Below are 18,383 nucleotides of genomic sequence, written 5' to 3' on the forward strand. Positions count from 1 at the left end.
GCCAAAGCCGCTCACAATTGGAAAAAGAATACAATCTCCATTGAAAACGAAGGTCAAAAATATGTAATTGATTTAAAGAACCAAGCCATCAGTGAAGAAACAACTTCCTTGGATTTGTTAGATTCAAACTTTGGAGAAGAATGGATGGAGCGTCAAGGTCCAATGGAACCGAATGAAAAAGGCATTTTGGATTATAGTCATGCTTGGAAGATGAAACAAATTCTCTCCATGCCCTATTTCACTAGCAAATGGAGGATTACGAGGAATTTCTGTCAACTAAGCTACAACTCTCAATGAAGAGCAACTGATAAAAGCATGCAAAATTCCAGACGATACATCTGAGAGCATGAAGAGCAAAATATTTAATGTGGAGCGTATGAATACTTCTTCACAAAAAAATTACAGAGAGAGAAAAAGAAAGTTAGAAAATAATTATGAAATTATGAGGAAAAAGATGAAAAATAATATTTAAATATCAAATGTTAGGGAAAATTATAAGAAGGCCAATTATAAAGTACATGCACCTTATATTCTATGGCAAAAAATTAACCTTTAGCAGAATTTTTAAATCGTATGGCCTCCTCTTTTTTTCATTGTATGGTCTCCTTGGTGGCATCAAAATCAGAATATGTTAATCATACAACATCATTAGCATTACCGTTTCTTGCTTTATGAAACATGCTTTATAGTCCTAGTAAAATGCAGAGTTACTCGGGGACGCGTTCCCAACCTGAAAACCCCCGTCCCCATCCGGGGGACGTTTCGGGGACTTGGGGACAGCTAGGGGATGTTTCCCCCTGTCCCCAATTTGCCCTGTATTTTGAGGGGACGTCCCTGAAATGGGGGGACGCCTGCCCTAGCTCTGGGGGACTTCCGTACATCCCGGGGACGGCTGGGGACGGCTGGGACGTCCCCAATTTGTCCCGGGGACGGCCAGACGTCCCCCATATGTAAGGCCATTAAAAACTATTAAAAAAATAAAAAAAGTTGTATTTTCAATTTTTTAAAAAAATGTTCTAATATAGGCCCCTTATAAATTCAAATTGTTATTAAAAATAAAAAAAATTAAAAGATAACATTAATTAAATTTTAAATTTATCAATTTAATTCGTAATTTTGACAATGAAACTATATGGCAGCAGTGTAGCCTTTGGGCATTTTGACACAAAGATTAGAAAATCGCCCAAAAATTGCCAAACTCGACGAGTCAATAGAAAAATAACACCCAACGCCTTTATTAAAGAATAAGTTTTTTTGGCCTCGCGGGGCGCTGCTCCTTGACCCTGCAAGGGGCGATGCCCCTTGACCCCACCTTAGGGGCGCTGCCCCCAAACCCCTGTTGAAAAATATGGGGGGAAACTGCGTCGATAGAAGTAGGGAAAATTTAACCTCTTTGTTTTGACATTTTGTATGTTATTTCTTTAATATCTATTATGATATGCATATTGACAATGTGAATGAATTGAAATTCTGATTTATGAATGCATAATTGCATATTGTCTATTGAGTATTAACAATGTTGTATGTTCAGAATTTACATTCTAAAATGTTTTCAACTTTTCATAGTGTCATACACATGCTATATCCATGTTTTACTGTTTTCATATGAATATAATGTATGTATGCATTCTTTATCCATGTTTTCATATGAACATTTAGAATTTTCAAATATTTTAAATTTTTCCTATATTTTATATAGCCGTCCCCTTTGCCGTCCCCCGCCGTCCCCAAATTTGGCAAAAAAATTTGCCGTCCTGGAAATGTGTCCCGCCGTCCCCTGCCGTCCCTGTCCCGGAAACTCGGGGTAATGTAGGTAAAATGTCTTAGTTTTTATTCTTGCTCAATCTATTGAAATACCATATTAAGAAAATAGATAGACTGCGAATAGAAAGCACATATGTATTAACGTAGGCTATATGAAATGAAGAGTTAACAAATTTTTAACGTATTTCTTTTTTAGATTGAAGAGTATGATTTTTCAGGCTAAAAGTAGTTCATGTTTTATGGGGCATGGCTACAATGTCCCTGTTTTTGACAGTTCATTAGGAATTACTCCGTTGCAGATTTGTCATCCTATCTGTTAACTTTGGAAGAAGTTTTATTTTAAAGTTTTGACATGAAGAGAGGCTTACTTTTTGAGATTTTTCTTTTCATTGCTGTTGTAGCATTGTTCTTGATGATTCTTTCAACTTTTATAGTTTCTGTCACTCTTCATTTGGCTTCAAGTTCCTAGACCATAAAATCAGAAAGAGAAACATAAGATCTCATCTGAAGTCCTTTGAAATGATCCCTCTTTCTTTGTTCTGTTTACTTAATTTGTAATTATATTGGTGGTTTTCATTTTCTTTTATAGGGATTGCTGCACTACTGCTTGCTATTCCTCTCATTTTACTTAGCTCATGCAGATATTGATATCCATGTATTGTTTTATGCAGACATCTAACACACATGCAACTTCAAGGACATATACCAAAAAGATTATCTCAGCTTCGTTATCTTCAAGATCTGTATGTGATGCTAGGCATTCAAATATATTTTATATATCATTGTATTCTGATCTCCTCTTTCCTGGCTTTAGTTGGGATATCAAGCATGAAATATCTACATGTGTATAAGAATATAATCATAGGAATTTCTTTGCGATAACCCCTCTTATCTGCATATTACTATGTTTCTATAAATTGAACCAGACGATTACAAGAGTTAGTCTATAAGGAGAACAATCTACCTCTACAGGGGTACGGAAATCTACATATTGCTGTTCATTTTCCTTCACAATTTTTCAAGTGGAAAGTCTACTGCTGTATGTTTACTGCTATATTGTTACACTACCAATTGCACATATATATAAATAAGAAGTTAAGAACATTATGTACTGGATTGATTGTAGATGAACAACACGGTTATTGCTTTATTGAATGTAGTTATTGATTAGAATGAGTGTACAAAAGGAAGGACAATTCAGATCCAAACCCTGACTAGAGAATTCTCTTGAAAGTACCTGACAGTTGCCAGTTAGATCACAACTGCTGGCAAGGATTTGCAACAATTTATTAACAACTGCCCAAAGCTGACAAGTAACTAACAAAATAGACAGCCACACAATTTTATTTTTTCAGAAAAGAAATATTCATATAGAATAAATAATAGAGAACAGTTACAAAACCCAAGCACAATAGTAATTCATCTTGAGGAGATGTTCGTTATATCTAGGAGACTAGAAACTAAACTTTGAAGCAAGGGGTGTTGATTCCTTTGTTACCTTTTTATGAACATATCTGTTTGCATCCCTGGGAATTTACCTAAAATGTTTCGTGTCTAAAAGGCCTGACAAAACATCAATTTTTGGTATTTAAGAGCTAAAGTTGTACTGAATGAATACTTTTTTGGTTTCTCAAAGCTTGAATGGAAATTTAGTCTCCATAAACTGTGAACTTTTTGATGTTTGTTCCGGAGGCCATTCAAAGGCCACGTTCACAGGCCAACAGCTCAGCTACATTGTTTTTAGCCTTCCCAATGCTGAGACAAAAATCAAGGAGTTTGGATTTCTGGACAACCATGAGACTCAACTGGCAGCAGCAGTTCTAGGATTATACTTGGAAACACTGTTAAAGAGGAGAGCTGGATAGGAGGAGGGTAAATGGCTAGCAGGCTTCTTGGGAAGCGCTATGCCCTTAATCTTGGAGTATACATAGGGTTATGAGTAGTTGGCTTGTGGCTACCTTGACTCCTAATTAAGTCATAATATCATTATTATATTGCTATTTAGTTATTTAGGTCAGCCTAGGGCCTATATAGTCATATCTAAGTCAGCCTAGGTGATATCCTAGGCATAAGTAGGGTATATATAGGAGGTAGTGAGTCTTATTTCATCATTAGAATGTGAATTGTGCTCTCATTGGATATATTTGAAGGTTTGCCCCCTCAAAGTGGCTTGTTATTTATCAGGTATTATAAAGTACTTGCAGCTTATTTCTTATTGTATTCCTCATTTGCATAATTTATTTCATAAGAAGTGGTATTGGAGCATGATCTTGGGCCTAAAATGACATGTTCTTAGATGACATTGAAGTAGAGATTGTATGGATTGAAGAGGTGCAAAAGTGGTAGATCAGATGAGTTTTACTCCTTACTAAATTAGTTAGACATTAATGAAAAAATGAAGGATAATTATTAATTATGCAAAAGCAATACTTTTGAATAGTATGCCTAAAAGTATGTCCACTATGGTGTTTACATTAAGCAAGGTAAAAATTAGTCTTGAAGGAGTAATCTCTACTCTACTTGACCAAAAGGAATATTCAGAACTAGAAGAAGTATTATATGTACAAAAAAAGGGCAAGTAAAAATCAAAGCATGATCCTCCAAGAGGAAAAATCAAATGCTACTATTGTAAAGAAGTAGGATGGGTAATTTTGAATTGTAAGAAGAGGGCACAAGATCTATTGTATGATAAGCTAGATCAAAATGCTTATTTGGTTGAAGAGACAAATTGGAAAGAATATGTAAACGATGAAGAACTATGCCATCCAAAACACCAAACTCCTACAAGAATGTATTTTTTATCAAACAAGATATTATATAGAATAAATTATAAAAGAGTAATATTATTAGTATGTAGTTTTTAATAAATATTGTGAGTGGGGGAGGGGGTGTGAAACAACATAACAACAATCTTTTAGTTTTTCAAAACTTAATTAACCACAACAGTAATATTTTAAAACTTAAGCATCCATAGCAATAACACACATGCAAGATCTAGCAATAAGGAACACAAGACGAACACACGATTTACGTGGAAATCCTTGTGGGAGAAAATGACGACAAAATTTTGCTTATATAGATCTTCTTGTAGGCACCAACCCATAGGAGGCACTATTCCCCTACAACTAGGTACCAACCCAGCAAGAGACACCAATCTCTTTCAATGAGAGGCACCAAACTCCCAATCTCCTTAGATAGAAGGCACCAGCCTTCAAGATAACTATAAGATAGATGTTTGCAAACTTCTAATTTGAACCACTTCAATTTGTCTACTCAAATCTGCTCATTAACACAATCCAAATCTGCTTCAAATTTCTTTCGAATATCTGCCATAAATCTGCTTAAAATATCTCTAATAAATCTGCAATTTGATCTTCAATAGTTTGCTCACAAATATGCCATATAGCTGCTCCAAGATTCTGATTTTTACTCCTTTAGATCTGGTCAGAATAGGAATGATATACAATAATTTCTTGCCATCTAAACCTTCAACGAACTTCTATTTATACATGCCAAAAACACCTCTTCAACCAAGAGATGCAATTCTCCATAGAGGTCGGCCCAATCAGCAAAATGTATTTTATTTTATTTAAATTTTCTCCCAAGAAAATGGGTGCCAAAACTAGGAGAGTTTGGCCCCTTTAAGAAAATTAAATCTCCAAATTTAAAATACTCTAAATTGGGTGCCACAAGGAGTGGGGTCGGCCACATCAATAGGAAAAATTATTTTGCAATTTTTAAACTCCTTTAAACTTCTCCAACAGGAGCTAGGCATGGGTTGGCCCATGAAAATAAACCATCATTTTTGCTAATTAATTATCTCCTCCTTGCCGAACAATATCTCAATAAGTGCCATAAATTGTTGGCCCCTTTAAGAAAATTAAATCTCCAAATTTAAAATACTCTAAATTGGGTGCCACAAGGAGTGGGGTCGCCCACATCAATAGGAAAAATTATTTTGCAATTTTTAAACTCCTTTAAACTTCTCCAACGGGAGCTAGGCATGGGTTGGCCCATGAAAATAAACCATCATTTTTGCTAATTAATTATCTCCTCCTTGCCGAACAATATCTCAATAAGTGCCACAATCTAATCTCCAATAATTTGGACTTGCCCTTTGACATCAATGACAACAATTTCCAGCATGCTGAGCAACATGAATATTTTGTTTTCTCTCATTTAATCTTAGAGTAGGTTTATAGGCACTAATGTTACTTCCTGAGCATTGAATAGACCTATAAGATGGAAACACATCATCTATTGGAACTGTCCTGTCATTATTTCTTAAGCTCAGGTTAGACATATAGCATCGCAAATTCATCTAGATACCCATGTTGTGTGCCACAATATGTAGGATTTCTTGCCAATCCCTTTGCCAATTATGCAAGTGAGGTGGTTATATCCTCATTTCACTTATCTCCACTTCCTGAAACATACAGTTAAGGTTTCAAATTTCAGTATGTACAATTCAGTCAATGAACATGCCATCCAAGCACCCTGGTTTGGTGTTTTGGAAAGGACTCAGTTTTGAAAGAACTTGGTCTTCAGTTCAAGTCATACAGCTTACTGCTATACCTCTCTTTAAATTCCTAACAGAGGGGAGTGTTTTTTATAATTATTTCTCTTTTGATGTTTTTGGACTGCTAGAGTAGTTGAGGGTGTCCAGGAACTCTTGGCCAGTGGCCTCATTTTGGGTGATAACTGAGTCCAATAATGGTGGGATCACAAAGTGGGGGCTCCATCCTCAATAGAGGTGTGATCCAAACTTGTGAGGAGGACAGTCTAGCAGCAAGTCCAAAGCCTGTGAGTGCATTAGCCCAGTAAGATTTGAACCTGGATGGATGTTGAAACTTGAAAAAACACCAGACGTCAACCATTACACTATGCCCTTAATGGCCTAACAGAGGGGAGTGTTGAGATCACATACATCTTTGTATTTCAATTTTTCATATTTAATGCTAAGGCCCAACATTAACCCCAGTTGTTAAACTTTTACCTGTCTTTAAAGTTATGCTTTTTAAATCGATTTGTTTATTAATAATTGAACTTGTATTGAATTTACAGATGGCTAGATCATAATCAACTGGATGGCACAATTCCAGTAGAGCTGGGGAATCTTGCAAATTTGAAATCACTGTAGGCCTTGTTTCCCTTTGATTTTTTGTTGGAATTCATCCATGTGCAGACTATATATCTTATATTTGATTCTCTTTAGATATTCTACTTCTAAATATGCAATCTTGAAGTTTTACTTATCATATGAGTTCCCAATATGTATGATGTTCTGTCTTGTTCTATATTTTTCAATGTCATAGAAGAATGGGTACTATTTTTACTATTCTTGGTATTTAATAGTTACTCTGCTAATTATTAAGGTTCTGTCTGTTATCGTTTCAGAAGACTTCATGGAAACATGTTAAAAGGATATTTGCCAGATAAGCTGAAGACAATTCCCGATCTTAGGTAATTCTCATTTGAAAAAATGGTTTCACGTATGATCATGACAACTAACTTTTATAAAGTTCATTAATTTGTTGTTCTTTTGGATCAACTATATAGTTGGTTTTGTTTTGAACTTTTTACATTCTCTTACTGAATATTTGTCTTTGGGAAGCAGCTATGATCCCATGTTCATATGTAATGCTCCAGATGATGAGGCATGTGCAAAAATCAATGCAAACCTCGTATCAAGGTAAACCTCAGTTTTTCAAACCAATTTTGTTTCATCACCTCTCCACAGTAGGTTAGTTTCTTCACAAATTTTGGAAATTGAGAATTCTGGAAAATACAGTGTGCAGTCTCTTAAGGTTTCTGAACGGAGTTTACTGAGTCAATCAAGTGCACCTACTCCATTAATTCCATTATCAAAAGCAAATGACAAAGAAAGTTGGACATGTTTGTGCAATCCTGGGGGAATACTTGGGACACAGAACTACAGCACCGATGACAATTCTTTTACAGACTGTGACTGCTTATCTGGTGAGATTCTGAGAGCCTTGTTTAATTCAAATGAATTTTGCTAGATTGAGCTGTGAAAACTGAACATCTCTAATCTGCCTCTGTTGTTACTTAGAAGTGTAATAATCTTCATTAAAGGGATGTATAAAATATCTGATGAGTTCAATATTTTCATAATCAAAGTTTTCAAACCTATGATCTAATCATGTTCTTCAATAAGGACTAGTTATTGTAAGGGAAACCGTGATGACTAGTTTCATTGATATTGGTTATTACATTGGCTCCCATATATCTTGGCATACAGGTAGAGACAAACCTCACTGGAAGATTGAGCATCAAAACCTAGACATAAAGCTACCCAGCAAAACCTAGACATAAACGTAGCATAGTGACATGGAATGAGAAAAAAATATGAAGAAGAAGCATGTTCATGGTACTCAAATAAATTGTTGAATACGGACTGTTGTATAGCTTCATTGTAGAACAAATAAGAAGAGAAACTGAGTGAATTCTTCTGAATATACAACGCATAAATAATAAAATAATATGGTATAACACTCTGATACAAATCCTCCATCTTGTGGTGTAGATGTCAAAATCAGCACAAAGATCTAAAACTTAGTGCATAATCTGTCCCCCTTTTTATTCAATTGCCTTGTACCTGAGACAAACCACGATAACTAAATTAATGCACTTGAAAATCTGCACAAGTAGTAGTGGAATCATTCACTTTACTCAATTTCTGGGATTCTATATGATGCTGATTCTTTATACTGAAGCGAATAGTCTACTGGCCTCTTCAGTTGCCACAATGAGAAATAGAATTGTTCATGGGGTCCCTGAAATTCTCAGAAGTAGATTCCACAAACTTCCAAATGTCAATCAACTCCAGCCACCTTTCTGATGCTGAAAAACAGTTTCAAGAAAATATGCAACCACTTATTTGCAACATGCCAGCTAACTATCTGCAGTCTTACAAATGACTACTTGAATCATCTTATAGTTATGACTTTGGCCACAATTTTCTGAATGGTCTCATCTATATATCTTCAACTCCTTGCTACGTAACTTGTATAACTGTGTTGGTTGAATGGCCACTTCTAATTTTCAAGCAATGCATTTGCAAATGAGAGAATTTAGTTTAACTCTGAATCTTACAAGAAAATCCTGACAAATTGGGACTTAATACGTTCATCAAACTTGAATATTTGTTGAAAATTCCTAATGATGGTCTTTGCAGTAAAAATTCTTTATAATTTTTAAAAAATGCAAGCATTCATTATTAATAGACTGCAACTAAACTCAAGTACTGCCCGCTATATATCTAACCAAGAATGGGTAACATTGGGAGTTAGAGCATCGAACTTTGTTTCACACCAGATGATTGAGTGTGTAGAAATATGGTTATCATAATTATAACCTTAGGGTGGGGGATTACAGAAGATGCCTACCTTCGATGATAATTTTGTTGATATGATGTGAATTAACTGAATGAAAGTAGAGTGTGAAGATGTAACCCACCTCTGTAAAATTTTGATTCATATATCCTTTAAAATTTCTTTATAATCCAACAATGTTGTAAATCGCTTGATAACTGACTCAAAGTTGGCACTGACATGAAATAAATAAATTTCTTTTTCCTGATATTTAATCAATAAAAATGTCCTTGATACTATAATATTTTAATTTTGAAAGATTTGTCACACAGTGATGGTGGCCAAAATTGATGTGGGCTTTCCATTCTTTTGTTCTTTACAAGTGTAATGTTGGTGAGATCTGACTAGGTTAAAAGCACATTACGCATTTTCCTCAACTCCCTGACGAGGCTAAGAAGATATTTAATGGACTCGAAAAGAATTCTGTGTGATTAGAAACATATTCTGACAATCTTATATACATATATAGAATAGTATCAAATTAAAAATTAATTATTTCATTTGGGGTATCAAAATAGACAAGAAGTTAAGTGGCCTTTGGTCTATTGGCGAAGTTGAATGGCTCACAAAGAGTCCATCAAGGATCAATCTGGCTGAATGCAAGGGCCAGTGATGATCTAAAAGGGTAAGGCTAGGATTGTGTCCCATGCAACTTTGGCCACATGGATATCCCTCAATCCTTGGCACTAAGCAAAAAGAGGTCAATTATCTGCGCACTTACAATTTGTGCGTCCAATACCAACAAATTGGTACAATGATTCAAGATGTTTATTCCCGTTAAAAGAAATTAGAGGATACAATTTATTGGCGCTTCAAAGACATCAGAGTCTCAGACAAATACTATAACCACATTCATACAAGTCATCTACTAGTCAAATTGCTAGCTATGAGAGTTAAATTGGTAGATCCTTTGATCAAGAAAAAATAAAATCTACACAAATAGATCATTAATTCACAACATATTGGTTGATTCCCCTAAGGTACCCGAGAACACTATATAATCAATATAGAATCAGGAAACAATGAATGATATGACATCTCAATGTGTGTATATAGGTAGGAAAAAGCTATTTTTTTGTAATCCTATCCCTAATGCTATGAAAGAAGTGTCAACACAATAAGAATACTACACCAACATCAATGGCAAGATATGCTACATAAATATTCAATTTTATGAGCCTGATATGATGATTTTTTTACAACTGTTAACAATCACTAAAAAGCACACCATAGAAGGCCTAACAGAAGGTGGGATTGCTTGCCATACCTCACCTCCAACATCCCCCATGAAAGAAAAATATGATGCATTTGCTCACAAAATATTCCCAACAGGTTTCCTTCTAATAGAGGAGTCACGGTGAAGGATTTTATAAAAAAGGGATGGAATTACTAGCAGCTCTGTTAACAAGAACTTTCTTAATCCAGAAGATGATGATAAATAAACATGTTGAATCGAGTTATTAACTATGATCCAAATAGATTTCAATCATTAAATGCTTCAGCCATAATATTTGCTAGAAACACTTGAACAAATGGTTAGCTGTGTTACAATACTTGAACTTCCAAAAATTAAAAAATTTTGAAGAGAAAGATGAAGGATATGCTCAAGCTGAATTTCACTTATTCTGATGTGACAAATTAAGATTTCAGATGTTTTCAGAATTTAAACACTGTAAACCAATATGATTGGTAACTATTGCGACAAACATAAACTCATCACAGTACCAATGCCACTGGGTAAAAGTAATGGCAATACACGATCTTGTCCACTGTTGTACTCAAATTCCAAAACTGAAATTTGAAGGTATTCATATAAGGTGTATTGAATGCAGTAGTGCACTAAAAGATTGCAGCTATCAGTTAGTGTTAATCAAAGAAACGGGACTCGGACTCGGCTCGGACTCAGCAAGGCCGACTTGGACTCGGACTCGGACTCGGGACTCGGCGTCAGACTTGGCTCCAGACTCGGTTGGACTCGGGAAAGTGAAAAACTCAAGAAATTTAGAGATTTTTAAAGATTTAAAACTTGTTTCAGGCACCCTTTATTGAATACACCTTAAAGACACAATAACATCATCAAACTCGGCTCATTTGATTACATACACAAGTATACATCAATCACATAAGCATAAACACAAATTGTAGCTGAAGGAAATAACAAACATAGATATATAAATATTGTCAAATGTATACAATATTACAAAACTCATGGAGTGAAAAATCCATGTCATCATATGATCATCATCAAATGTTTCATACAAATACCAAAGGTAAATACAACTACAAGCCTATGGCTCAGAGGAGCCTGCACCCTCCGGCCCCGGCCCCCTGCGAAGGCGTCTAAGGTAGGTCCTGGATGATTCGACAGCCATAGCCACTCCCCTGACACCATGCCATGCTCACCAACATCAAGAACATCCGTGTCACTATCTGCCTCTGAATCTCCTGTATGTGCTCATGCTCTCCGCTCCTCTTCCATGGCTACAGTCTCAGCCTCTATATCTACCTGGTCGATCCAATCAGTGTCAGACTCGGAGCTTAAATTTTCCCTACTTCTATCGACGTAGTTTCCCCCCATATTTTTTGATGGGGGTTTGGGGGCAGCGCCCCCAAGGTGGGGTCAAGGGGCAGCGCCCTGCGAGGCCAAAAAAACTTATTATTTAATAAAGGTGTCGGGTGTTATTTTTCTATTGGCTGACATGTTGTAACCCTAATTTTTCTCATTCTCAGGCGAAGGTTGTAGTGAACAAAGACGATACCATTCATTTTAAAAAACTTTTTAAAATGTTTTTTTTTGTCATTTTACTAACCCAGCCAGTAGCCAAGTTTGGGGCTCAGGACTCGCTGTTGGTACATTGTATTCCAATATAGAATAATTGGTAATCAATGACATATAAGAATTAAGAATCTGAAATATTTCTCTGCTGAAGAAACAAACAACAGTAGTATTATGTAATGGTAACCTCAAAATCGTTGAGTCCCTATAACACTTGTTAATAATGATCTCAATGCTACAAAAGGATAACACTTATTTCCATTTTGGGTATTGCTCAATAATAGATTAATGAGTAGTAGATGAAAAATTCACTGAGTACTCACAAGACTTGTGAGCAGATGACTATTGCCTAATAACTCGCCAATGAATTTTTGTAAAGCTTGCAGTAATTTTTTCTTGTAAAACTCATGAGGCAACAGAAAAAATCGCAATTTTTTGGTTAATAACTCATCCATTCTTGCTTGCAGTTTAAAAATCATGGTGATAAAAAAAATGCAATTTTCACATGCAATTGGCAACTTAGGGTAGGGACTCATTGAGGGTGTTGCCCTTGGACCCCATGAAGGGGCATTGGTCCTCAACACCATTGGGATCTCCACTCTCAAATTCCAATTAGTTACTGGGATCTCTTGGTTAGATTAGGAACTTGATTACAATGAGAGGGTGAGAAGGAATTGGGATATAACTCTTGAGTGTGCTGACTTAGATGTTATTATTCCACAACTTGCCAGAAATCTCTTTAGATGAGGCAACTTCTACATATAACATGGCTAGTGGAAGTGGCATTGTAACACATTTAGAGGTTGAACTTGTGTTTTGGTCTATACGTGGTAAATTCTAATTTGATTTATATATGATGGAAATCTATAATATGCTCTACAAATTTAGTAATATGTGTGTTTTTGAAGAATATTTTAAAAATTTATGTATTTTAAAATGTTCGATAAAATTGCCGAGTTATTGCCAAGTTTTTCCTCGAGTTTTGAATTTTTTTGGGCTTTATGATTTTTTCAACTATGTATGAATTAGTATAATATCTTTTGACATATATAGCTTCTTGAAGAGGTAGCCTACATAATTCATTTATCAACTATAAAATATTCATGTAGTCCTTTATGAATTTTGTTAATAACTTTGTGATATAAACTTTGAACCATACTTAGGGCAGAAAGATCTTGATAGTCGTATTTTACAAATTGTGGAACTCTTCTATTATTATACATTTAGTTTTTATTAAAAGTGGCTAGAAACTCCTTAAAATTTCTATAAGTAACTTGGGAGTTGTGATGTCTTCACACATTTGCCCCATTGCAAATGGGGACCCCCACTTTTTTCTTAGCTTAGGTGTCTTAGTTAGGTCATCTTAGTTTGGCAGTAGTTGTAGTCGTTAACCTTTGCTAGTGAGAGAGGTTACGTCTTGTGAATGTCAGGGTTGAAAATTGCTAAAGGTTGCTAATGTTGTCATTACTAGGGGTACAAGATGTCTTTAGGAGTTGATGGTTGGGTAAGGAGTGGTAAGTTGCTTGTAGTTTCGTCATGAACTTCAAGCACATCACCTAAGGTCATGAATTGCAGGATCAAATGCGTAGGACCTGGGTAGGAAAAATGTCAAAATTTGCCTAAGTAAAATTCAACCCCCTCCCAACATGTATAAATTTATGCAAGGTTTAGGAGGGTAAGTTTTGCATTGGTGTCAAACCCTACCTTAGGCTAATCATTCGAAATAGTCTAAGTGTTGAACCAAGGGAGTAATTTCACGTACAAGCTAGTGCGAGTAAGGTTAGGTTTGTGTTGGGCCTAGGTGGAGGTGAAGAGCACACAGTTATACTGAGAAGGGGGGGGGTTAATCAGTATAACAATAATCTTTTACCAATTTAAACTTTTTCAATTTGAATCATAAGTATATAATTATTTCATAAACATATTCATTGCATATCATCATTCATATGTGATCTAAGTAATATGAACACAAGATATATACGTGGAAACCCTTACAGGCGAAAACCACGGTAAATCAATGCTTTTATATATTTCTTCTTTTACAATATTTGTAGGCACCAACCCCTAACACTATTTGTGAGAACCAATGCACTGGAAGTACCAACTCCCAAATCTGATTTTGTGAGCACCTACCCATTGGAAGCACCAACTCCCACTTCTGAAATTTTGTGAGCACCAACCCACCGGAAGCACCAACACAGAGATCATGTATGAACAGGTGTAAAAGACACTTATGTGAACAGGTGTTAAGAAAGCTAATGTCTTATAGCAGTGATCACGTTAATCAAAAAGGGAAAAGATTTGCCACTCATTATTAAGGAAATGATATAAATTAAAGTTTACTCCTTGCGTCATGAAGAGGTGTGATTTAAAAGATACAACTTATTCAAGTTTAAAATAAACTAATGTTTGTTATTAAGAGTTGTATCTCTTAGGAAATGTGCTGTCTCTTGAGGAGGGACATTCTTTGAGAAAGAAATATGAAGATATATATTGTTGTAGTTTTGAGTGAAGAATGTGTACGAGTTAGGGTGTGTGTGTGCAAGAAATATTGAGTGTGTGTCAAAGATATATCATATACATGGCATGTATATAAAAATGAATACGCAGATGCTGATAAAAGAAATATGCTGATATAAAAGATATCTTGCAGAGATAAAGAAGAATATTATGATAAGCAGTAAAAAGGAAAGATATGCAGATTTGCGAATAAAAGAAAATGCAGTTGTGAAAGAATTAGTTGCAGATTTATGAAAAAAAATAAATACATGCATGTGAGGAAGGAATATATGCAGATTTGGGAAGATTAAATTGTCCATCGTCCGTTGAGATAGCAACATTGTTATGGTGGAAAATCAGATTTATGTGAAGTGGGTTGGTGATCTTTGTATCCCAAATTTGATTTTGTGAGCACCTACCCACTGGAAGCACCAACTTTTTGATGTCCGAGTCCCCCTATTGGCTCTTGCCTTCTTTCTCTTTTTTTTTCAGGTTTCTCAACCTCCTCTTTTGGCACACTTGATGTCCCTTCTTCTTCTAAAGACTGGGAATCCAAACTACCCATCATATTATATGTAAATTGGGTTCCCTCATGGGTTAGCCTCTCTATCTGTTGGGATAGGTAATTATTTGTATATCTTCTTGGGCCCTCCATGATAGCTTCAAAGTTTGTGATGGGGTCCTGAGCCCAATCGATGACTGGTGGGAGGTCCTTGACGGCCTTAAACACCTGGGCTTGCAAGCAATTCCCATAGTCTGTTACCTGATTTGGGACCTGGCGGTACTCATAAAGTCGCATTTGTTGAACATTCAACCTTGAATATTCCCGCCTGCGGACTTCAAAGTTCAAAGTCATCTGAACACTTGCTCCAGTAGTCCTCTATTGATGCCTTGGCCCTGTAATGCCTGCCATAGGCCTTCTTTCCCGATTTAGCAGGATCAAAGCATTTCCTGGGGAAGTGCTCTTGTAAGCAAAATGATGCCAGTTCGTCGAATGATTCCTCGACTTGCACCGAATTCTTGGAGTGCACATCAAGGTTACCTATGATCATAGGGAAGGTGAATCCTGATTGTTTTTTGTCCCCGAGTATGTTGCCTGCTGGGTGTGCCTACCTTGCAACCTCCATGAGGACTAATCTATCTGATGGGTAACAGGGAAGCCGATACGGTGTTCCCTCAAAGCTTGATATTCTGATGTAGGTGAATCTAGGGAATTGAATGAACCATGCACCGTACTTCCGGATCAGGGTGGTAGCCTGCTTTGATAATCTTATGTGTAACCCTCGCATTAATCTAACCATGTGCATTGTAAAAGTGTCATTTACACGCTCATACTGACCAATCGCATATGCAATGTTGTTCTTTTCTCTTTGAGCGACGTCATAGTAATGCAGTTGAGGGTAGCAGTCGTATACTTTCACCTGATTTGGCCCGTTCCCAATCTCACTTCTTTTGATCAATCTTGGTAGCGGCTGATGCTGAGCAAACATATAGACCAAGTAGGAGGTCATGGCAAAGTACTTTTTCTCCTCAAGCTCAACCAACTGTGTATGAATGTTATCGCTGATGATTTGAGCCCAGTCAAATTTAGATTTCCCATCGAAGACTTGCTCGGTAAAGTAGAACATCCATTCCTCAAATAGATTGGAGTGCGGAAGTTCCATGAATTGGCTAAGCAAGGTAACCATATGGCCATACTCATTATTGAAATCACTTCTGTGGGTCTTTTTGCCGATCCTAGTGCTCGGGGCTCTTCTTTCCTTGAACCATTTTTCGTTTGTTAGTGTTTTGCACTGACTAGGATTTGTGTCATAAGCGAGTTGGGCCTTGTCGATGGTTACGACACTGGCGCGATTAGGAAGTGGGATGTCGAATGCCTCTCCAATAGATTCAGGTGTGAAGTCTGCCATTACCATCCCTTTCAACACCACTAATCTGGTTTCCGGCTGATAATGCTTAGCGGCTTCAACCACCAGCTCATAATTCTGCACCGCTGGTGGGAAGCCAACAACCTGAGCAATACCACTCTCCAACATCCGTTTGGGCTTGCCATAGGTGTTAGGAGAGTATACCCTATTCCTGAAATCCTGAATATCGGTATGCCCCAGGTCTGTATCTCCTATATTGTCCCACACACTTTGGACCTTTGATTCTTTGATTACTCCTCCCTGGCACTGATATTTCATTTTCTCGAACTTGCGAGTGATGTCAACTTTGGAAGTCCGTGATGCTCCAGTTGCATCAGGTGCCTTTGAAGACTCTGTCGCTGATTTAGGCATTTATCCTGCACACCCGGACATGAATTACGAGACATACCTTAATGCGAAAATATGGGTTAGCAGTGCTAGAAGACGACGTTAGTATAAAAATTGTTTAACAACCAGATAATTTTGAAATTCGAAAGCATTTAAAAAACAAGCTTTTTAAACAATTCAAATTCTACCCTAGGGATTAAGTGTACTCTGGATTTGAAGATTGGTCGGTTTAGTTAATTGTTGAGCAAATTCTCAAAACGTTGCACTTTATGCTGCTGACGACAGAAGTTGCAAATGTTATGGTTGGTGTGACTCAGTGCTTAAATTTTCAATGATTGTGTGCTGATTGTTTTGAATACGTGCTTCGAAAAGATGACTCTATGTTTGCAAAATTTGGACCAAAATTGTCTAAATTTGCCTAAGTTCGAATTTCTGGCTAGAGGGCCGATTTTGACAGTTTACGGTTGAATGCTGCTGCTTGGGTGCTAAGTTCTCAAAACTAATTTGAATTTTACCTTGCATTATTAAACCCTAGGTTTCAAATATGATCACTTTGGACGATTCAAATCATTGCAAAGGAGGAATTCAAACTTACCTGGCAGCGATGAGCTTGTCTTGGGTGTCCCTTCTCTTGCGGAAAGAAATCGACTATCTAGCTAAGAATGCATGATTTTGGAGGGCACCTTGACCTTGATCTTTGAATTTTCTACCTTTAGAATGTGATTTTGACCTTCCTTGCTTCTCTTCGGCTTGATAGACCCTGTATCGCGTGACTATGCTTTGGAGATTTTTGGCTCAAATGGGGACATGATGCGGACTGAAGCTGTATACTGTGATTTGGACTCCTCCCGTGGTCGGCCTATGAGATGATATGTTCGATTTTGGAGTGAAGATTTTGTTTCAATGCCCTCATAAATTTTGGGCTTCTAGGCCGAAATGCGAGATTTCCTTTTAATTTGAACTTCTCGGGTTCTTAGGTGGGAATGGGCGATTGAAAATGCCCTTGCTTATTTCGGCTTCTCGCATTCCTTTGCGCGACTTGGAGACTGAAATGCTTCCTTCGGCCTACGAAACTCTTTGTGATTTTGATTCTTTTCTTTTGTTCCGGCCCTAAAGCCCAATCCACGAGTTTTAAATCTTTGTGACCTTCAGCAAGTCGCTTGTGTGATTTTCCTCTTAATTTTGATTTCGGCTAAGAAGTCGAATTTGAGGGTTTTAAGTTTGAATTTCGGCCTTAAGGCTTAAGATGTGCGATTTGGGGATTGAAATACTTATCGGTTCAAAAGAACCCCCCCCTCCCCCCTGCCCGTGCGATTTGGACTCCTAAAGCTTCACAATGTAATTTCTATGCTCATTTGGGTAGAATGGTGCGATCAGGAAGTTTAATCTCTTCTGCAAATTGAGGGCGCAATTTATTAGAGCTAGGGCACAAAACTTGTTTTTTTTTTTTTTCCCTTCAAAAAATCATGTTTTTGGCTAGGCGGAACTTGTATTTTTTTCCACCAACTCGCGATTTCTCGCAGGGATTTTTTGCTAGTTTCGCGTCTGTAAAAACGTGATTTTTTTCTCTCTAATTTTTTGGGTATTCTGAACAAGCCAGATTTTTTTCTGGGTGCGAAAAAGGTTTTTTTAAAAAAAAATTCAAAAATCTGTCACTAGGTTTTTCGAGATCTAAACTTGGTTGCCTTCATATTT

The 18,383-nt window shown here is 36.7% G+C and overlaps 1 protein-coding gene across 6 annotated transcripts in view; it reads left to right on the forward strand.

Annotated features, from left to right (window-relative positions):
* Window positions 1-18,383, forward strand: part of LOC131068117 (receptor-like serine/threonine-protein kinase NCRK) — a 51,115-nt gene that overhangs the window by 10,524 nt on the left and 22,208 nt on the right. For all 6 annotated transcript variants that reach the window (XM_058003299.2, XM_058003301.2, XM_058003302.2 and 3 more), the window contains 5 exons: window positions 2,436-2,507; window positions 6,829-6,900; window positions 7,162-7,227; window positions 7,382-7,456; window positions 7,556-7,743. In XM_058003299.2, coding sequence (XP_057859282.2) covers window positions 2,436-2,507; window positions 6,829-6,900; window positions 7,162-7,227; window positions 7,382-7,456; window positions 7,556-7,743 — 473 coding nt within the window. The remainder of the gene's footprint in view (window positions 1-2,435; window positions 2,508-6,828; window positions 6,901-7,161; window positions 7,228-7,381; window positions 7,457-7,555; window positions 7,744-18,383) is intronic.

The sequence above is a fragment of the Cryptomeria japonica genome, chromosome 11, assembly GCF_030272615.1.
Source record: "Cryptomeria japonica chromosome 11, Sugi_1.0, whole genome shotgun sequence".
NCBI classification, from domain to species: domain Eukaryota; kingdom Viridiplantae; phylum Streptophyta; class Pinopsida; order Cupressales; family Cupressaceae; genus Cryptomeria; species Cryptomeria japonica.